General features: G+C 37.7%; 10 protein-coding genes across 10 annotated transcripts; 6 read left to right on the forward strand and 4 right to left on the reverse strand.

Annotated features, from left to right (window-relative positions):
* Window positions 1–123: 123 nt before the first annotated feature.
* On the reverse strand, window positions 124–1,295 carry kae1 (EKC/KEOPS complex N(6)-L-threonylcarbamoyladenine synthase subunit; the record flags this gene model as incomplete). Its single annotated transcript, XM_056179461.1, has 4 exons — window positions 124–583; window positions 634–853; window positions 894–995; window positions 1,049–1,295. The coding sequence occupies 4 exons, from the start codon at window positions 1,293–1,295 to the stop codon at window positions 124–126; spliced, it is 1,029 nt and encodes a 342-aa protein (XP_056036333.1).
* Window positions 1,296–1,748: 453 nt separating this feature from the next.
* Window positions 1,749–3,324, reverse strand: trm11 (tRNA (guanine-N2-)-methyltransferase catalytic subunit Trm11; the record flags this gene model as incomplete). The annotated part of the gene is made up of 5 exons (XM_056179462.1): window positions 1,749–1,778; window positions 1,827–1,942; window positions 1,994–2,287; window positions 2,333–2,497; window positions 2,547–3,324. The coding sequence occupies 5 exons, from the start codon at window positions 3,322–3,324 to the stop codon at window positions 1,749–1,751; spliced, it is 1,383 nt and encodes a 460-aa protein (XP_056036209.1).
* Window positions 3,325–3,672: 348 nt separating this feature from the next.
* Window positions 3,673–4,689, forward strand: acl4 (assembly chaperone for ribosomal protein Rpl4, TPR repeat protein Acl4; the record flags this gene model as incomplete). The annotated part of the gene is made up of 1 exon (XM_056179463.1): window positions 3,673–4,689. One exon carries the CDS (start codon window positions 3,673–3,675, stop codon window positions 4,687–4,689), a length of 1,017 nt encoding a protein of 338 aa, XP_056034988.1.
* Window positions 4,690–4,896: 207 nt separating this feature from the next.
* Window positions 4,897–6,909, reverse strand: nat1 (NatA N-acetyltransferase complex regulatory subunit Nat1; the record flags this gene model as incomplete). The annotated part of the gene is made up of 1 exon (XM_056179464.1): window positions 4,897–6,909. One exon carries the CDS (start codon window positions 6,907–6,909, stop codon window positions 4,897–4,899), a length of 2,013 nt encoding a protein of 670 aa, XP_056034831.1.
* A 959-nt stretch (window positions 6,910–7,868) lies between these two features.
* Window positions 7,869–9,153, forward strand: mpi1 (mannose-6-phosphate isomerase Mpi1; the record flags this gene model as incomplete). The annotated part of the gene is made up of 2 exons (XM_056179465.1): window positions 7,869–7,994; window positions 8,044–9,153. 2 exons carry the CDS (start codon window positions 7,869–7,871, stop codon window positions 9,151–9,153), a joined length of 1,236 nt encoding a protein of 411 aa, XP_056034832.1.
* A 293-nt stretch (window positions 9,154–9,446) lies between these two features.
* psu2 (cell wall beta-glucosidase Psu2) lies at window positions 9,447–10,364 on the reverse strand (the record flags this gene model as incomplete). Its single annotated transcript, XM_056179466.1, has 1 exon — window positions 9,447–10,364. The coding sequence occupies one exon, from the start codon at window positions 10,362–10,364 to the stop codon at window positions 9,447–9,449; it is 918 nt and encodes a 305-aa protein (XP_056034829.1).
* A 1,700-nt stretch (window positions 10,365–12,064) lies between these two features.
* On the forward strand, window positions 12,065–14,335 carry pop1 (cullin 1 adaptor protein Pop1; the record flags this gene model as incomplete). Its single annotated transcript, XM_056179467.1, has 1 exon — window positions 12,065–14,335. The coding sequence occupies one exon, from the start codon at window positions 12,065–12,067 to the stop codon at window positions 14,333–14,335; it is 2,271 nt and encodes a 756-aa protein (XP_056035221.1).
* A 1,380-nt stretch (window positions 14,336–15,715) lies between these two features.
* hop1 (linear element associated protein Hop1) lies at window positions 15,716–17,594 on the forward strand (the record flags this gene model as incomplete). Its single annotated transcript, XM_056179468.1, has 7 exons — window positions 15,716–15,807; window positions 15,874–16,021; window positions 16,059–16,287; window positions 16,330–16,507; window positions 16,552–16,945; window positions 16,994–17,219; window positions 17,278–17,594. 7 exons carry the CDS (start codon window positions 15,716–15,718, stop codon window positions 17,592–17,594), a joined length of 1,584 nt encoding a protein of 527 aa, XP_056034835.1.
* Window positions 17,595–17,906: 312 nt separating this feature from the next.
* On the forward strand, window positions 17,907–18,347 carry ker1 (DNA-directed RNA polymerase I complex subunit Ker1; the record flags this gene model as incomplete). The annotated part of the gene is made up of 1 exon (XM_056179469.1): window positions 17,907–18,347. One exon carries the CDS (start codon window positions 17,907–17,909, stop codon window positions 18,345–18,347), a length of 441 nt encoding a protein of 146 aa, XP_056034836.1.
* Window positions 18,348–18,973: 626 nt separating this feature from the next.
* Window positions 18,974–21,129, forward strand: sct1 (glycerol-3-phosphate O-acyltransferase Sct1/Gpt1; the record flags this gene model as incomplete). The annotated part of the gene is made up of 3 exons (XM_056179470.1): window positions 18,974–19,019; window positions 19,100–19,200; window positions 19,252–21,129. The coding sequence occupies 3 exons, from the start codon at window positions 18,974–18,976 to the stop codon at window positions 21,127–21,129; spliced, it is 2,025 nt and encodes a 674-aa protein (XP_056034833.1).
* Between the last annotated feature and the right edge of the window lie 67 nt (window positions 21,130–21,196).

Genomic DNA, 21,196 nt, shown 5'->3' on the forward strand with positions numbered 1-21,196 from the left:
ATAATCTGATAAACGAAAGGGAATTGTGTATAAAATAACCTTTTAGTATAGTAGGTACCAAATTTTTATTATTTTACCCTAATATTAGTTATTGGTTAAATTATATGCCGTAAAACCAGTTATTTATTCTCGCCATGCTACATGTACATCATCGGTTCTAAATCTTTGGGTAATTGTTGAATCTTCTAAAGAACATATTCCTCCAGTTTTGAAAGCAAGCAAACCTGCTTGAGCAATCATAATTCCATTGTCGATACAAAACCTTTCATCAGTAGCATACACCTTAGCACCTCTGTCCAAGCACATTTCTCCCATCATTTGTTGAAGGCGATCATTACAGCCAACGCCCCCGACAATCAAAACTGAATCAGCACCAACATGGGCCATTGCGCGCTCTGTAATTTCTACCAACATTGCAAATCCGTTCTCCTGCAAGGAATAACAAAGATCCTGTTTGGTGATTTCATTTGCATTAATTCCATCCATTGCTTCATTTGCAACTGCTTCAACACCAGAGAGTAAACCAGAAAAAGAGCAGTCCATTCCTTTCACAGTGTATGGCAGTTCAACGAATTGATTTCCACTATTACAATTAGTATTTCTTCGGGCTTAAATATTTCACTTAGATCATACCGTTTAGCTTCTTGCATAATATTGTAACCAGGGGAAGGCGCGTTTGATAATCCAATTACACGAGCGAATCTGTCCAAGCAGTTTCCAATTGCTATGTCTAAAGTTTCACCAAATATTCTATATTTTCTTTGAGAGTATGCTATGACTTGCGTATTCCCACCAGACACATATAAGACGACAGGATTTTGTGCACCTGTAATTTCACGACCCATCTCAATGTCTATGAAGTAGTCAGTATTTAAAAAGTTTATACAACGTACGTCCTATGCAATGATTCACCGCTACCAATGGTTTCTTGAACATTAAGGAAAGGGTTCTAGCTACAAGAGCGACGCTATTAAGTGGTGCACCAATACCGGGTCCTAGAGGATTAATCAATTAGTAAAAAAAAGATAATTATTTTAAGAAATCGTACCTTTAGTAAAACAGATACAGTCAATTTGAAAAAATGAGATTTTGGCTTCAGCGAATGCTTGTTTCATTAATGGGATAATCCAAGCACGGTGATGTCTAGCTGTATCGCTAGGTAAAAATCCCTGTCCTGGAGGAGTAATATAGGTATGGCGGACATTTGCTAAGACGATCGCCTCCCCATTAGCATCATGTTGAATAATGCCAATTCCTAACTTGTTTGCGGAGCCTTCTAAACCAAGAGCAATCATAATCCTACTTTTGTGAAGTATATATACAAGACTGTTCTAAGACCCTAATAATTTCGCCCTTTAAGGAAGCAATGCCACGACTCTTCCTTTCAATAGATGAAAAGACAAGCAGAGGAAGAGACAGAGAAATGACAACTTTACAAAATCTCTTTTCCAAAAGTCAAAATTCTAAGAATTCTATAAAACAAGAACCGCTCTAGTGAAGGGACTTTGTATCACAGTTTCAAGGATTAGGTGGAGGTAGAGGTATAAGCAAACTATATAGAAAGACCGGATGTTCAAGGACTTAACTATGTAAGTAGAGTTTATGAGAGCATTGGAATTTTGAAAAATTTAATCAAGTATCTTAATGATTATACAAGCTTGCAAAAAATGAACATTTACTAACTCAGATGTGTGGATCATAACTTAATGTCAAGATTTAGTTTATTTTTACTTAATTTATAAGAAAGGTTAGGCAGTACGATTCGCACCCATAAAGTACTAAAGAGGGTTAGTAAAGAAATAATCAACATCAAAGGTCGGTCATACCTTTCTACGGAAATCATGATGAGAGGGAGTCTTTGAAGTCATTTGCATATCTTCTAATGATACCTGTTTTGTTTCAGATCGAGGTAAACGTTCAAAAGTTAGCAAGCGACGAGACCCTAGACCGGTGTTAGTGAGAAAGTAAAAATATCAACAAGCTTCTTTCATACAATGCGTAAATGGTTGGACACTATTGCATATTAAAGAGAGACAAGGATGACGAGGGATGTCTTCAATGCTATATTCTTCCGTGATAGTAGGAAGCCAAAGAACTAATCGGCCATCGTCTACTAGATGCTTGACTGCAAAACAGATCAGATCAAAAACCATGTCGCTAATCTGATACTGCTCAAGTTTAGGGTAATGAGGTGTTGATGCTGAAGCAGAAGTTGATTGACTTGGCGTGGAAGGACCTGACGAAGATTTTGCAATTTTCTTTGCGCCTGCACGTACACCATATGGAGCTAATGAAGTGATTAGTAAATAAGCCTTGTTTAGCATAAACTTACGATCACAAACAATTGCATCCAGAAGAAAGTCTTGCCTGAGGGGACAATTGGTTACGTCTCCAGTAAAAACATCTAAAAAGGAATTTGCCAATCGATATTGGGTAAAGTTAGATCGTATCGATTTCCCTCCCTTCCCTCTCATTTGCCTTCCATCAATGTCAGAACCTGGATTAAATATGTTAGCAAACCATTAGAGACTTCAATATTTTCGTACCCATAGTAAATGCACCAAAATAGCTACATGTGTATAGGAAGCTTCCTGTGCCAACAAATGGATCATATACCAATTTCCCCGGCATCGCCATAGCCATCTGAGCTGTAATTAGTGAAAGCTCAGCGTCAAAGCTAGTGATCCCTATATAATTTCTTCTTTTCAAATCAAATTTCTCAATGGCATCTCGTGAACTACCACCGCACCAACGACCAAAATACATTTTTGATCCTTCAACATCTTTACTGCGATTTTCCAAGAGGGTGAAAATGCACTCGGGATGTTTCATTGAGACCAACCCCTCCAACTTCATGTATCCAAAATCATTTATGATGGATATTTGTTCTTCCATTGTTCGTCGAGTGCCGAAAGTTTCAAATGTGAATTTATACGAAGTATTCTTTTGATAGTCTAACCAAGGAGGAGACGGAAGCTTTGAAAGATAATCATGCAAACTATCAAATGTTTCTGAAGAGCCATACAACTCGTAGACACCTTTGCAGAAAATCGATCTTCGAACCCATTTAGCAGCAGACGCGTCATCTTCAAGTTCTACCAACAGAAATGGATTCAATGTAGTGGCATTTGTTTGATTAATGGGGTATACAGGCTTTTCACTTCGATAATTTCCAACGCTATTTCCTTGTAGTTCTGAAGTTTTCCTTATACAGGAAGGCTTGATCCATCGATATTGAACGGATTCAATCTTTGCTAACGTCTCCAATTCAGGTATATGAAAATCGGCATGTGTCGAAGCTAAGTGAAGAAGATAAATAGCCATTTTTTACCGAACTATTCCTGCGCTTGCGAATACAGGATACTGGTTTAAATCAAATTAATAGTACTATTTCAAATTAATATAAACAAAAAGATCTTCTAAATGCACCCAAAAATCCCAAACCGCTTTATTTTTTTAATTGGATTGCACTTCTAGTGGTATGTATACACGTACATGTCTAAAGTATTCAATTTTACACTTAACCACTTAGAAGCAAATTGCATACATTTTCGTTCCTCAGGCGAGAGAACTTAAATGAATTTAAAATTCGATAAATAAAGATAGATTCTGAAAGAATACCGTAAAGACTGAAACTAAGACCGTTTCTTGCCAAAGTTACAAATTCTGGAAATGTCTGAATTTGAGGCTGATCTCAGTGGTATTCGCGATAAGTTAAAAGAAAACAACCCTTCTGAAGCCATCATACTTGCGCAAGTGGCTGTACAAAAGGCTTCTGAAAATGATGGTCGTGCTCATGAAATGCTTGGTGAAGCTTTCGCTGAGCTTGGAGAAATAAAGAAAGCCAAGGACGCTTTCCGGGAATCAATAAAGCGGAGCGACAACTTACAAGAAGATAGCGGCTATGAAAAGTATCTTTGGATGGCCCAAATAATTGAAGATAGTGAGAAATCCTTACTGCTTTACGATCGAGGATTGAACATTCTCTCCCGGCTATACGAGTTGAATTGCAATGATGTCGATGTAAAAAAAAAATTACAAGGGGCATATTGCAGTGTTGCTGAACTTTTTATGACTGACCTTTGTATGCGAGAAGAAGCTGAAAGTCAATGTGAAAAGTACACCAATCTAGCTTTACAAGTTGATCATACTAATGCTGAGGCATTACAAACTCTTGCATCTATGCGAATTAGTCAACAAAACTTTGAAGAAGCGAAAGACGCGCTTAAACAATGCTTACAATCAATCTCGAACGCCGCCATGGAGGACAGTATAGATCTTCCCACCTATGCTATACGCACTTCTGTTGCAAGACTTTTAATTGAAGTTGAAATGCATCAAGAAGCCCACGATTTGTTAATTTATTTGCAGAAAGAAGATGATGAGATTGTCGATGTATGGTACTTGCTTGGTTGGAACTGCTACGTGGAAGCTCAAAACTTACAAGAGCAAGGAAGTGTTTCAGAAGATGACGTTAAAGAACTATTGATCAGCGCCAAGTCGTACTTTTTGGGAGCATTGGCTACTTACCAAAAAACGATGTGGGATGACGAAGGAATTTTAGAGCATATGAAAGAAATCTTACAAGTTTTGAATGAACTCGGTGTTCCGGATCCTGAAGAAGATGCAGGTGAGCCCGAAGAGCCTGACTGGGAAACCGACAGCGACGAAAATATGCAGGATTCATAACTTCAATTAATGGACTTCATAGGATAATACTTGGCGAATTTGGGTCTGGCTTTTGTTTCTTGGTCTATAATAATAATATATTTTATTGGGATCTTTTGGATATGTCTATGCATGTAACATAATAATTGTTTTGTCTATTATAGGTTATCTAAAATTTTCTGTGTTTTCAACTGCAAACCTATAAATTAGGTTAAAAAATTGTATCAATCATAAATCCGTACCTTTAGAATTGTAAATTTTTGATGCTAAAACCTTTAAGAATCCCCATCCTTTTAAGCAATCCAAACGAAGTGGATACAAAAACTTCATCGCTTCTTGAAGAGGGTCTTTGGTTCTTAACAATTCCATTCCAAAAAGATCGTGATCAATCACTAAAGGATCTTCGTCTTCATCCAGTATGATTCTTTTTATCCTGGATTCTTCTTGAAGATGTAATTTTGCTACGCTTTGGTTTCGGTCCTTATCAAATTGAATTTGCTCAATTTCACTCATTGAGTGCACTGCACGGGCATTTTCTCCATATTTGAAATAGGGAGAATCATGTAATTTTAAATAAATAATTGTCGCACCTAAAGCGGCTCTAAGGTACGCTGGTGAATCCCACAATGCCTTAGTCCATCCATCCATTTCCAAGTACTGCCCAAATTCAGCGTTTTCAGCACAGTACGTATGATAATTAAAGCTGAGATTTGACCACTCTTTAAATATTATATATAGCTGGTGAAACCTTTTCAGTGCTAATCCGTAACATTGCTGACGAAGTAGAGATTCACCGTCTTCAATGAGAAACCAAATGCATTCGGTTTCAGCAAGATAAGTGGGAACTCCACCAAACCGATCTTTGCAAAACTTGGAAAGAGATTGATATGCTAATTCACTTTCATCCATGTGGAAATAGATCTTGGCAAGCCGGCTGGCTAATGCACGATCCCCTTTGTCTAGTTCGCAGCAAAAGGTCAAAGTATGAATAGCATCACTCCATTCACCTAAACGAAACAAAATTTTACCTTTTAATGAGTATAATTCCGGAAGAGTAGGGAGGTTGGAGATTGCCCGATCGATCCAATATAGAGAGCTCGCATAGTCCAAAATAAAATATGTAAGACAGCTGAGATAGTAAAGGTTCCAGAGATGTGCAGTTGGAATATCCTTCTCTGAATTCTGCAGGCGAAAAATTAAAAATTCCTTTATTTTATAGGCGAATGGTAAATTACCTTGTATCGATGATTTTAGTAACAAAATAGTGGAGGGTATACCCTTGTTTTTAGAATATGTGAGCAGATGCTCCAAAAAGAAATCATATTCAAGGTTGCCAGTAACCAAAAATTGTAGGATGAGGATTTTGATGTTCATTGCATTGGGAAACAATTCCAACAGATATTGGAATTTACCATACAGTACGTCTCTGGGTAATCCTTTGGAAATTGTAAGCTCTTGCAAGCTTTTTAAATATCTCCATACAAATTCATTTCTACAAGAGTACTTGGCAGTCAGCTTACCATACAAAAGTAAGGCTTCATCGTACTTTTGAAACTGAAAATACAGATTTGCTAGCTGTTCATCTCGCTGCCAGTCATTAGAAATAAAAGACGAATACATATGAAAAAGATGAAACGAATCATGGAATTGAAGACCTTGTTTTAAAGCCAGATTGGGAATGAAACATGCAAGTCTTGAGGATGCGTTGGGAGCCAACTCATAAAATCTTAAAAGGTCTGTGCAATGAGCCAGACAGCAGTCGTAAGAGCCAGAAAGGTAATAGGATAATGCAAGGCATAATCGATATTCCATATTTTCAGAGTCCATGCAGACTAGTGTCTGCCATGATTGCACTAATGCGTCGTAAAGCCTCAAATGAAACTGAAGATAGGCAGTATCATACAACAAGCCTTCATTTTCTGGTGAAGTCTTTACAGCATTTTTGTAGGCATTAAGAGAGCTATGGTAGTCCTTTCGATCCCTGTAAGTAATCGCCAGAGCTTGCCAGCAAAATCGAGATTTAGCGTCCAAACTAATTGCCAATTGGCATTTTAACAGAGCATCTTGATAGTTTTCCAATTTGCATAAATTTAGTCCTTCCAATGCTATGGCTTCGGCATGTTTTGGCTTTCTCTTCAGAATCGAAAGGGTGGTTTTCAAGCTACGAGAAAAATGGCCTTCTTCAAACTGGTCTACAGCGCGATCAAACAGGGCGACCTCTTTTCCGGCAGATTTTTTCATTCGGATTCCCTTTAAAACGGTTCAGTAGTGCAGAAGGTAGCGTAATATAATTATACTTTGCGATGTCGAATTTGCGTTCAAAAAAATTTATGTGAAAGAACGTAGATTCAATCAACATTTAAGGGATATACAAAAGGAATTGGTGTCGAGACTTCTCAAGTTTCTTGCTCAAGCTGTGATAGTTTATTTTCTTGACTCTGAAAAGCAAATGATTACTCAAAAATATCCAAATTAAAAGCTCAAAAAATAAAAAAAGAACTTAAAAATGAGAGATTGAAAAAGTACAATTTCGTCGGCGTAAAACAGAAAACCATGTTGTCCTTCTTAGATGAAAAGCAAAAAAAGGATATAGGATGTAGTCATTCACGACCTTTGCATCTTTGCTTTATCGTTTATAAAAAAATTTTATTTATTTATTATATAAACTAGAATAAAGCACTTCAAATTTCTCGTTGATGATGATAAAAACAAGGTTGTACTCTGATACACGGTACGAGTAGTTGAGAAACTTTTATTTTTTCGCTTTGGAAGATCTTTGAAAGCTTCCATATATCTAGTGAAACGTTTCACTTTGGTCTTTCTTTGTATCTCGATTTCCTTGCTTCCTTTTGCTGGAATTCCACCACTTTTCTTCTAGTATAAAAGGACTTCATCAATAAGTTGACGGTTCCAAATCCGCTGAAGCTAGAAAACCCGCGCGAGATAAATCCAGCTAGGCCACATTTACTGGACGCTTGTATTATCAAGAAACCTCATTCCTTCTCTTGAATATCCTTGCTACTACCCTAGCTCTTTAAATATTTTGTTTGTTTACAAAATTGCCCAGTGTCTTATACAGCGCAAAGTAGCATGGCTACTCGCTATTTGTTAACATCGCTGGTTTCATGACGCATATAGAAGGAACCAAAACCAGAAAGCTTTAACTTCTTCCAACACTGAGAACAGTTTAATAAGATAATATGTATCGCCTAAAATGTCAAGTAATGGAATACGACTGGGGCAGGGTTGGACATGACTCCTTAGCCGCCCAGTTTGCTAAGCATGGAAGTGGGTTTGAAGTTGACGAAGAGAAGCCATATGCAGAGGTAATTGATGAAAAAAGTAACTTTTTACGATAAACGCTAACAAAATCAGTTATGGATGGGCTCTTATCATTCTTGTCCTTCAATCGTGATCCAGACTGGCGAAACTCTTGATAAAATATTGACACCAGAAACCATGGGACACAAAATTTATGAAAAATATGGTAACCAACTTCCTTTTTTGTTCAAGGTCCTTTCTATAAATAAGGTGCTTTCATTGCAAGCTCACCCTGACAAAACACTTGCAAAAGAATTGCATGCCAATGACCCAGAAAATTACAAGGACGATAATCACAAGCCTGAAATGGCGCTTGCTTTGACACAATTCCAAGGTCTCTGTGGATTCCGCCAAGGCGAGCAAATTGTTTCGTTCTTAAAGAATATCCCTCCTTTGCGCGAATTTGTTGGAGAAGAGGCTGCTGTGGAATTTGAAAATGAATACAAGAAGAACGAGAAGGATGCTCTTCGTAAATTATTCAATGTTTTGATGAATAATGATAATGATAAACTCGAAAAGTATGCCCCTAAACTTGTTCAATTTGCCAAGGATACTGATCAGGACTTTGGAGGAAAGTCGTTCGGTGGTCATGACTTGAGTGCATTAATCCTTCGTCTCAACAGCCAATATCCCAATGATATTGGTCTTTTTATTACGCTTATTTTGAACCACGTGAATTTACAACCTGGAGAATCCATCTTCCTTCGTGCATTGGATCCTCATGCGTACATTGCTGGTAACATTATAGAATGTATGGCTTCGAGTGACAACGTCATTCGTTCAGGATTTACTTCCAAATTCAAGGATAAGGGTACCTTGATCAAAAATCTGACTTATGAAACCGGTACTGCTGACGAACAACTTACACGCCCCGTTCCATTTCCAAAAGCTCATGGAAGCGGTAAAACAGTCGTTTACAAACCTCCTATTGAAGAATTCAATATTTTACAAACTACCCTTGCTCCTGAACAAAGCCAAACCATCCGCGACATTCATGGTCCTAGCATTCTCATCGTTGTAGAAGGAAACGGTCTCCTTAAAGGTGAAAACGGAGATGTCGCTTCCATCTCCCCTGGTTTTGTGTTTTTTATTTCTGCCAACTATCCGTTAACTGTCTCCTCATCTTGCAAAAATTTAGTAGTCTACCAAGCATATTGTGAGTGAGCCAATTTACCCAGTTAAACGTGGCAATGAACAAGGAAATGTCTACTGTTTACTAATACTTCTAAACAAGCAATAAACAAATAAAAAAACAGAATTTTTTTATTATTATATATTATCTAATTAAAATGCAAAACAAACAGAAAATGCAAAACAAAAAATCATCAAACAAATGCAAAGTCATTATTTATCCTTTTAAATGAATTTTCTTTTTGGATTTTTATCTTTCCATTAAAAATCAAAACATGAACATAAAAAATTTTTTTTTTCTTAGGCGAAAAGAATTGCAAACTAGCTTAGTTTGACAATTCAAAGTAAGCACCACCGCCAGTGACGGAAACAGTACAACCATCAGAAGTAGCACCACTTCCATGGAAAGAACCATTTTCGTATTTGCAGTCGTTGCTAAGAGTACCACCATCAGCCTTGATGGAGATCTTGTAGTCAACATTAGACTGGGAGTTCAAGGGGTTCTTGGACATGGATAACCAGATCTTGCCATCGGTTAAGCCAGAACCGAAGTTCAAAGGAGCCCAGTTTCCAAAGTCATCTCCTTCGTTGCCCCAGACACAGACGTCTTGGGCAGATCTACCAGACTTGTTAACGTAGTATTGAGCAGAAGTCTTCTTGTTGCCCCAGTTGTAGTAGTTGTCTTCGTCGACAACAGAAAGGGGTTGCTGAGAACCAGCGCCAATGTCGGTAGGAACGTTCATGTTTTCAGTACCGGGGTAGTCAGTACGGCAAATGGCAACGTTAGAGCCCAAGGTATTCTTGACATAGGCATTGCCACTACCACCTTCGCAAAGGTTGTTGGAGTTCTGTTGGGTCTTGTGAAGTTTGCCATTCTTACAAATCAAACCACCGACAGATTCACCGTTTGAAGGTTGGCTAGAAGGCCATTGGGTCTTGGACATACCAGGCTTGCAAGCGTAAGAGCAATAAGTGTTCTCTTGGCAAGTGGAAGCAGTACCAAATGTACCGTCGTTCTTTTGAACGCCGGTCCATCCGCCGAAGCCTAAGTAGTCAAGCTTAACAACACCATCTTGGTCCTCAGGGAAATGGGAGCAGTCGTAGACACCGTCTTGGAATCCACCACCATCTCTTTTAATAGCGGTCTGATTGTGGTGACGGTGGCCTTGGACATTTCCTACTGGAACAGCTGAAGCCAAAGGAACGAGAGAAATGGCAGATACAAGTAATTTACTGAAAAGCATTTTGACTTGAAAAGATCAACAAAAATGTAAAGATGGATATAGCTTTAAAAAGAATGAGCTTTGGTATCAAGACTTGTCGATCGATTTGTCGAGTACACAGAACAGAATGGGAATCCTTCAACTATTTATACCATTGTTAAAACAGTAAAATATCTCTTTTTCCCTAATAATCCGTGGCAATTGCCACTTAATTATACGAAAAGCCTGTCAAATTGTTTTTCTTCATGATCAATATTACTACTCGCCTGTTCCTTGAAACGGGGCAAGTAAAATCCTTCCAATCAGAATCAGCCCCTGTCATTTTTTTTCGCCTTTTTTTTTAATTGGCCAAAACTCCCCTTCCCGCCCTCACCTAAATCAGTGTCCCGTATTATTAGCGAATCAGGGGAAAGATATTCAAAAAAAAATTTAGGGGGAAATGGGGCGCCGCTTAATACATAATAGGATGAGGCAAAAATAGACAATCTGGCAAATGCGACTCTTTTTGTTCTTGGGCGTTCCACCGTTGGTATAGTCGCTTTTGTAAGAATTGGTTCTACGAAATTGGCAAGACAAACAACATGGATTATTCCTTGGAAAGCGAATGAATACCCAGCGAAAGACGGTAATTCACCCGAGGTGCTGAGAAAAATATCATATTCTAAGATGCTAAGAGAATAACAACAATGCGAAATGATTTTCGAATACTCTTTGTTTTTCAATTTCTTTATTTAACAATATAAACAATGTTTTCGTTTCTACAGGGTTTATGAATTCATTTGCGATTTCGCGTATGAAGAACAACGTGCCATAATGACACACAAAAGCAGGTCGAGGGAGCTTGAGAGCGCTAGGTCGGTCGTACAATTTTTTCTGGATTTATTGAAGAAACGGAAAGAAAATTGAGGCTTAGGTTCCTATCAAAGGCTTAGCTGCATCAGTTCATCAGTTGTGAATTGCAAACCCTGTAATATAAAATTTCACCAAGTCCAACTCGTTCCTTTGACGTTTGCGTATCGAAACAAATAGAGACGTAGCTTTCCTCTTCGTTTGTTGGATAACGGCATTGAAGAATTTATAAACAGAGTTACTCTTCGTAAAAATTGAGAGGACTTAAAAAAGGATGAGTTTCGTCCAATTCTTATGAAATCATTTGAATTCCTCAATTCTTGCATAGGATCTTTTTTTTTATTTAGATTCCCTTATTTCTTGACCTATTTTCTTGCATGTAACAACGTCTTATACATAGGACGTAAACTTTTGTTGCTTGCTACATAGAGTGTAAACAAAAATCAAATTTCTCATTCAAAAAGAGCAATGTATGTTTAGGGTATGCGTGACAAATTGATTCAATCAACAATTGACAATGTTTTTTTCAATTTAATTCCTAATTTATAAGCTTTTCAATCCTTTTATTCAATATCCTCTTAAGGTTATGTTACTTTTGGTAACAGTTGAGCTTCCCTATGGTTAATCAAAGGATAGACTGTTGCTACCAACCAAAAGGACCACCCACCGTACAATAAGCAGCAAAAAATTCAGAATTTTCTGGTGCGAGTGTATTCTTTTTGTAAAATATCCGTTCTTAAGCATATGTTTGGAAGCGGTCTGCTTTTGTAAGACTTGGATTATAGAAAGCTTCTACAGACGTTTCCTATTGTTATCTCGTTTCGCTTGTCCTGCAAACGCTGTAACTGTCAAATAGTAGTTACTTTCTCTTCATGGAGATTTGGAATTCAAAAACATATTCTTCTGCTGAGTTTGATGATTTAGCTATCCAAGTTTCCAATCCTTCGACAGCGAAAACTATAACACGAACACCCTCTGTAGAGTCAATGAGCATTCCTTCTTTTGATAATGTACATGCAGAGGTAGAAGATGCTCGCCAAGACCCTAGTAATCATTTTGAAGATTCTCCAACAGTTCCTCTGCAGATTTGCGTAGCTTCCAATGAAAAAGTCTGGACTTTCACAGAAAACCCAGATTTTTCAGATGATGAAAACTTGAAAGCTCTCGAAAAGGTGTTAGGGGACTCTGGTACTGCTGATATAAATCGCATCCAGTTTCCGAACCCCAAACCGATTAAACGACCAGCAGGGTCCCAAACAACCCACGCGGCTCATAAAAAACGTGCTATTCCATCTTTTTCTTTAGAAAACTGTAATTCTTTTCACCAAAACCTCTGCGACAAAGCAGAAAGTTCTTGTCCTTTCAAGGAGGCCCCGGGTTCTCCCATGTATATTAGCCAACAATCCTCAAGTGCTTCTACTATTGCAGATGATGAAGCTCGGATGGAAAGTAGCTCTTCCGTGCAATCTTTACGCGCTGAGGGTACTTCTATGTCTTCTCAAACCTTTTTGTCCGTTGAGCCAAACTCAAATTCCTATAAAAACCCCAATGTATTCCTTAAAGAGAAAAGCAAAGAACTTGATTCCGTTTTACACCTTGATAATATTATCAATACCTTTGAATCACTCCCCCAACCCGTTCAACACTACTTACTCTCTCATCTTTTGAAGAAGTCGAGCAAGCATGCTCTACAAATGATTTCAGAATTTTTGACTCCAGTTTTCAAAAAGGATTTGCTTTCAAATTTCCCTCCCGAGATCAGTCGTATTGTACTCAGCTACCTGGATGCTTCTTCTCTTTGTGCCGTTTCCAAAGTTTGTCGGAGCTGGTCTCGAATGGTGTCTCACAACGATGAATTTTGGAAAAATCTATTTATTCGAGAAGGTTTTTATTGGGACTCTTATGATGATCAAATTAAAACCCTTTGTTTGAAAAATTCTCTCTCCAGTTGTAATACCATGAAGAAAATCTACTTACGACACTACCAACTTCGGAAACGCTGGATGGACGCTCCAAAAAGAATTAAACACTATTCCTTTCCCGTGCATGGTGTTGATCTGATTACAAAAGTTCAGTTCGACGATGAAAAAATTGTTGTGAGCACATGCAGCCCGAACATTAACGTGTATAGCACAAAAACGGGTGCCTTGATCCGAAGCTTAGAGGAACACGAAGGTCAAGTCTGGACATTTGAATATATTGGGGATACTTTGGTTACTGGCTCAACCGATAGGACTATACGTGTATGGGATTTGCGTACGGGAGAATGTAAACAAGTATTCCATGGACATAGATCCACCATTCGTTGCATTAAAATTGTTTGCAAAAATAATATAAATGCCGATAATTTTGCTAAAGAGGAAAACAATAATAATTCTGCTTCATTAATGCCGCCCTATATAGTATCTAGTTCTCGTGATTGCACAATTCGTCTATGGAGACTACCCGACCTTAATGATCCCCCTTTTATGAACCAACAAGAAAATGAACATTCTCCTACTTCAACTAATCCTTATTATTTACGAACACTTAGGGGTCATACAGATTCTATCAGAGAAGTAGCTTGCGAAGGCGATACTATTGTAAGTGCAAGTTATGATGGCACAGTGCGCATTTGGAGAGCATCGACCGGTGACTGTCTGCATATTTTGCGTGGACATCTCGGTCGAGTCTATAGTGTTGCCATCGATAGTGCTGGGAAACACTGTATGAGTGCCGGTCTTGATGCTAAAATACGAATCTGGGATATAGAAACAGGTGCACTAGTACGGACTCTCAATGGACATTCAAGTTTGGTTAGTCAAGTAACTTTGAAAAACGATTATCTTGTCTCTGCTTCAGCTTCTCCGGACAATTCATTGCGAGTTTGGGATACAAAATCTGGGAAATGTCTCTGCGTTTTAAAATGTCCGATTGGTCATATATTCTTCCAGCATGACGAAAATAAGATTATAAGTGGTAGTAAAAATAAGCTACAATTGTGGGATATTCGAAGTGGTAAATTGGTTCGTGATTTACTGACAGAACTGGACTCAATATGGCAAGTTGGTTACAATGAGAATATCTGTGTAGCCGCTGTGTTACGGGATAATCGGTTTTGGATCGATGTGTTAGACTTTGCTGCATCATCTAGTTCCTCCTGAAGGTCTTGTGAAAAGATGAAACGTTTATCTTGTCGCTCTTTAATGGGTATGAATTAATTTATTTTATTCTTTGTATTATACAAACTACTCTTCCGTTTTTGCAAGTTGTAGACAAATTTGCAAATCTTTCCATGATGATATGTTTGATGTCATTTCATTGAGTTTATAATCTTTATTATGAAGGTTTTTTTTTTCATTTCTTATCGACGCCAAGCAGGAACTCAAGTTTTGTAGGAACAAACTGGGATGTCCAACGGACTTCGAACAGTAACTTATGAACGTGATAGTACCTTCATTCATCCTTTCTAATAATTAAGATGAAAGCATGTAACGTTCAATTTGTTCTAAGTAAAGGAAACTTCAATGCTGGTACTGTCAAGTGGTAAGCTTTATTAGCTTTTGCTAATAACTTCGAAATTCATGTTCATATCTATGATAATAGCATTTTCTGTTTTTGATTCTCTCTTGTTATAACGATACAAAAGCTGCATGGAAAACATATTTTAATTAAGTTATCTTGACTACACATTTAATAAATGATACTTTTACAATTATGAACAATGAAAACTATCCTCCGAGCATAATACCAGATATCCACGTAGAACAGAATATGGAATAAAATATGATACATTGCTATACGAGTTGGGGATGGAGTGAAACTTTTCTACTCAATATATTCACTTGATTGGCAATGAGGGATCGAAACGAGTATTCAGCTGGGACAAGCTGGGACAGGGGAAAGTATGTTGTTGCTATTGTTATTGTTATTCACTATGATTTTTTTTGTGGTTTATAAAATATTATATTTCATTGTGAGCTACTAGACCATTTATTTCAACGAATTTTTATTTCCGCAAATATTTCACGTAGGGTAACGCTGTAAAGCAATATAACACTTTTGGTTTCTTCGTTACTTTCAAAAATTGTCAAACATTTATTGTCGACCAACGTTTTGAAATTGTTAGAATATTCACTATTGCAGAAGATCTGATCAGTAGATTGTATACTAAGAAATCGACTCTTCTATTACAAAATTCCAAATGTAAATTTATATATCTAATTTTCCAGTTCAATTTAGCTTGTCTTCATCCACTAGGATTTGGATACTGGTACTGTCCATTCTTCCTGAATTGCCCTTTTCTCATTTGTTTACTCTTTGTAATATCGAAGCCCTTTAGCCTTATATTCGGAATAAACAGCCATATATATTCTCTTATAGAACTGTAAGGTAATGAATATAACAAAACATTTGCTATGACGTATCCCACATGACAATTCACGACAAAAGTTCTCCAGATATCGTACTAAATAGAATACGACGCGCTTTATATCGCGAACTTGCATGTCCAAGCATGAACCCTTAGCCACTTAACATAAAAAATGGAATCAATAAGAGAAGAAGCTACACCAGATGATATTTTAAACTTGAAAGAGTTGTTTTTACTTGCAGTTTCTATGATCTGCTATTCAAGGTAAATTCCGTTGTAAAATGACACCCTGTAGACTTCTGATGAGGATACTTAAACTAATATAAAAAGGAATTGTTTCCATAGAAATGTTTATCAAACAATTGAATCTTTGCAGGATGCTTTATGTGAAAAGAAAGACGCGCTTTTGCCTACGATTCCTATTGTACGTATTCGAGAAGGAATTGACTCATATGCAGACGAATTTTTAGAAAACATTGTATGTTCGCGTTTGTAACATTTAACTAAACAAACAGAAACTATATATCAATCCTTTTATTTTATCGAAGACTCAGTTCACGACCTACCTTGTGTTTTCTACCAAGGGGCTACGGGAATCAAACATTGAAACAGAACATATTGACAAAGTTTATGCTTTTGAAATGAATTTAGATGGAAGATTGTTTAACTATGACATCGAAAAATCTGTAAAACCATTTTTTAGACAACTCTTACAGGACTTACAATTCGAGACCGAAGCAGAAGGTAATCAAGTGTAATCATCTTCTTAAGCTAATAAACAAGCAGATTCAAGCTCAGAAATGAAATGTATTCAAATTATGACTCAAACAGATACCGTTTCTTTGAATCGAACGAAATTGGACTCTCGTTTAACCCTCGAAGAAGATGAAACCGTTAAATCCATTGTGTGTACCCATACCGCAAACCTAAAAAACCTCACATCGATCACAGCAAGCGGAGATTCGTAAGTATAGTGTTTTTATGTTTCAAATACTAACTCTGGTATAGTCTCGTTGTCTTACAAAATGAAGAAAACCAGAATGACGACGATACGAGCATTGGTGATGATATGATGGAAAAGGAAATCGATGACGTTGAAGTCCCAATTACCGCTTCGCAGGTGAAGATTGATTCTGAATTGGAGGCATTTTTGCAACCACCGTGGAATACTCAACCTATAGAATTAACTCAGCCTTTGGAGCCCGAATTGGAAGAAATTGATAGACAACCCGAAACAAGTCTTCCAAGTACTGGTCTACGAGAGATTAAAAATCAAAATACTGATCTAAGAAAAGGAGATATTCCTACAGCTAAACCAAAGGCAATACCTACAAAAAAGATGCAGGATGAAGCAAACCGTATAAGCTGCGAATGTGGTGACAATAGTGAAGAGTTGGATATGGTAAGTATCACCAAAATTACTTTCTTTATTTCTGTTAACATAATTTAGTTTGAATGCGATTCTTGTAACGGATGGATTCATTGCTGCTGCTATGGGTTTGAGAGTGACAGTGATCCTCGCCAGCCCAGCACTCTACTTTGTTATACTTGCCTTCTTAGTGAATCCGAGCCTCAATTATATGAAAGGATGACAGTGCTCACAGCTTATCGACGCGCAATTCAATTCTCTTGGGTTTTCGGTTACGAAGGAACGCAAAAACTAGCAAAGCGATTAAGTATGCACAAAAATCAGGACTATCTGAAGATTGAAATTGGTTTACTAACAAAAACTAGATTGTAACCTTACAGATGCAAGAAGAATTGAGTCAAGGATGATTAATGAAGGAATCCTGAATAATGAAAAAGGAAAAAAAAGCAATGCTCAAATTGTCAAAACTTCTGAAATGGTCGACTATTTAAAAGACAAATACTTCTCTCCTTCGCGATGGATAGCTCACTTAAATTTTAAAAATTATCGCAGAGAGAACAGACCGGTATATATGAAGTCGTTCCTTTCTTTACCTGTTGGGAAAGTAACGAATTCGAGAAGAAAACGTATCAAACTTACAAACGACGATGGATCGTCGTCAATGAAACCGCTTCGAATATAAACACTCTCAAATTCTCCTAAAACACTTCCATGGTCTTTGCTATTTTTTTTCTATAATATTTCTATTGCATTTATCTAAAACATAATATATTTACTGAAAGGTAAAAAAAATTATTCATTATTGTAGATAAGTATTCTTACGGCGGATTGCGGTAAACTGGATTTTCGGTACTACTTTTATAATCCTTATATTTTTGCATACCAAACAGAAGCTTTTCTTTACCATCGTATTAATACAAAAAAGGCCTTTCCTAGGCTCCAAAGGAGAATTCTTTTACAACAATACAACACATTGTATATATATAAACTGAAAATGGCTACAGATTGTCCTCCTACCATTGCCTTAAGAAAGACTGCCAAACTCAGCAAAGATCAATCACTCAGCTTTTTAGAGGGATACGTTCGAAAGATTGAGCAATTTCAAGATGAAAAGTCAGGAAGTGAAAGTGTTTTATCTCAATTGACTCGAGTTTTGATGTATTTGCGAGGTGAAGATGTTCCACTCCTTGCTAGCAATCCAGTCAACGATACTCCATCAACGAAAGAAATAGTTGAGGAAACACCTAGCAAATCAGAAGAAACACCTTCAAAAAAGCATGGCCGTGAAGAAGACATGGCTGCCGTATCGAAAGAGGAGCGGAAGCGTTTGAAGAAAGAGCAGAAAAAGTTAGCACGAAGAGAGAAAGAAGAATCTCGTAAAGCAGGCCAAGAAAAAGAACCCCAAGAGGATGAAGATAACCAACATGATGAGTAATCTTGTCTTTTTTTCAATTCATCTGGGTTCACTGTTATTGGTAAACGATCCTACTAAAAAATACATAATTTTACTGGTTTGGGATGCTGCTTGCATTTTTGGTTCAAGGTTAGAAGAAAATAAACTCGTTTTATCATCATTTCATATCGCATAGTCATTCAATTAACTTATGCAGAGCTGTAGTCTTGTTACTATTCCCCGCTGGTGAAGGCTTATAAAAGGGGCTAGCATGTCGTTCACAAGAGGATACAAAAAAGTTTTTTTAACTTTCATACAGCTAATAGAAATGGCCTTTTGTTTGACAATTCATCTAGAAATTAAATCTTTTCTTGATTTTGGTATATTCTTTTAGCCAGTATTCTCAGTTTACATACATTTATCATATCCTTGTTTTTAGAATGTTCGTGACTTGGCCAGCGGCAAATGTACCCTCCATGCTTAGAGTGCCAACATAGAGTTGGCAAGAATAAAGTAGTCTAGTGAACTACTGTAAACGAACTGATGCGTCAAACGAAAAGTTGTGCATGTGCCTTCAAGCATTTGTGCGATTAGCAAATATCTTGGAGGGAAAGGACATTAAACTAAACGTTTTTGAGTGCCTTTTTTAGGTCAATATTTAAAATAAAATGAATTATCCATTCATTTATGATACAATACTATGGATCCTGTCAAGTAAGTTTAAGAATGAGCATGAGTAAAATCTGACTCTGGAGGATGGCCAAGTGCAGTCAAATAGCTAACTGCTTCTTTAGTATTAATTGATTTTTTCTTTCGGGAAGTTAAAACCAGAGGTGCTTTTCGTGTACCCAGAAAGGGACCTGTTATTCTCGTTGCTGCTCCTCATGCCAACCAGGTAAGTAAACAGGATTCTTTTTTATCAGTCAGTGTTTTTAACTTTGGTTAGTTTGTTGATCCTTTGATATTAACGCTTCAATTACGACGAGAAGTGAATCGTCGAGCATCAACATTGGTTGCTGCGAAGAGCTATCGGCAAAAAATCATTGGTATATTTTCTAGAGCTTTCGGTGCAATTCCAGTCGAGCGTGCACAAGATTTAGCTAAGCGTGGTAAAGGAAAAATCTTCGTTGTACCTGACGGAGACCAAAGCGAGATTCATGGGGAGGGCACGGAGTTTACAAATCATCATCTTGGAGACACCATTATACTTCCAAATAATTCTGGAAGCACGCATATAGCCTCCATTGAAAGCGATACTTTAATACGTGTTAAACGTGAGTTTCGTGAAGAAGATGCTGTGCGTATGCTCCACTCACCCGAGGGGTGCACTTACAAAGTGGCTCCTGAAGTTAATCAATCAATAGTATTTGATAAAGTTAGAAAACGCCTCGTTGAAGGTGCTTGTATTGCAATTTTCCCAGAAGGTGGCTCACATGACCGTCCTGAAATGCTTCCTCTGAAAGCAGGCGTTGCCATCATGGCACTTGAAACTCTCTCTCAAAATCCGGATTGCGGCCTTCAAATTGTCTCTTGTGGTATGAATTACTTCCATCCTCATCGCTTTCGTTCGCGAGCTGTTTTAGAGTTTGGTTCTCCCTTATCTATCCCTGAAGAGTATGTCCAGCTTTATAAAAATGGGAAACGCCGTGAGGCTATACAGAATGTGTTGGATATGATTTATGGCTCACTCTTGTCTGTAACTGTACAAACTCCCGATTATGAAACTTTGATGGTTATCCAAGCATGTCGCCGATTGTACAAGCCAGCTCACGTGCAGCTTTCATTGCCAAAAGTAGTCGACTTGAATCGTAAATTGATTACAGGATATAATCATTTTAAGAATGATCCCCGTGTAATGCGTTTGCATGATAGGATCCTGTTTTATAATCGACAGTTATACCGTTTGGGAATTCGCGATCATCAAGTCCAAGGCCTCCGCTACTCCCGTTTTTTAATTCTGTACAAACTAGTTTATAGCTGCTGTAAGCTCTTTTTGCTAACCCTTGGTGCTTTACCAGGAGCTATCCTTTTCTCTCCGGTCTTTATTGCTGCGAAACGAATAAGTGTTCGTAAAGCCGAAGAAGCTTTGAGGGGATCCACTGTTAAAATCCAAGGTCGGGATATTCTGGCAACCTGGAAGTTACTGGTCGCTTTGGGCATGACCCCCATCTTATACTCATTTTATGCTTTGCTTTGTTGTTATTTTATTTACTCGTACAAATTAATTCCGCATTCGAGTGTATTTGTTTATGCTATCCCTTTAATCTCGTCAATCTTGTTTCCTATGGTAACTTATGCGGCCTTGCGCTTTGGAGAAGTGGCTGTTGACATTTACAAGTCCATCCGACCCCTTTTCCTGGCCTTAATACCATCCAAAGCAAATGCTGTTTACGTTTTACAGCATGAACGAGAAGAACTTGTTGCTGAAGTTACAGACGTAATCAACACATTAGGACCTGAATTATTTCCAGATTTCGATGTTCATCGCCTGGTTCCAGAAAGACAAGAGCATCCGTCGAGGTATACTCGTCGTCTTAGTTCTTCTGTCGAATCCGATGTAGATAATTTATCCCAACTCCACGAAACAGAAATGAACCAAGAGGCCCTTATTCCGTCTCAGGGCGATGTATATCTATATTCACCTTATCCTCATGAATTGACGAGCTCAACGACAGATGAGGAATTAGAAAGCGGTAATAAGGCGTATCTCATCCGTAAAGCTTTGCGTGAGAGAATGGGACTGCGCATGAGCCAAAAAAATGACTCTCGAGATTTTACTCCGGATGGTGTCTTTAGTGAATCTGATGACCAGCTAAGTGACTAATCAACCATGTGAATATAAAAAAGCGAATTATTTGTTCCTGCTTTAGAAGATCTTACTTGAATATAGA

This window comes from Schizosaccharomyces osmophilus, chromosome 1 (genome assembly GCF_027921745.1).
Source record: "Schizosaccharomyces osmophilus chromosome 1, complete sequence".
Lineage (NCBI taxonomy): Eukaryota > Fungi > Ascomycota > Schizosaccharomycetes > Schizosaccharomycetales > Schizosaccharomycetaceae > Schizosaccharomyces > Schizosaccharomyces osmophilus.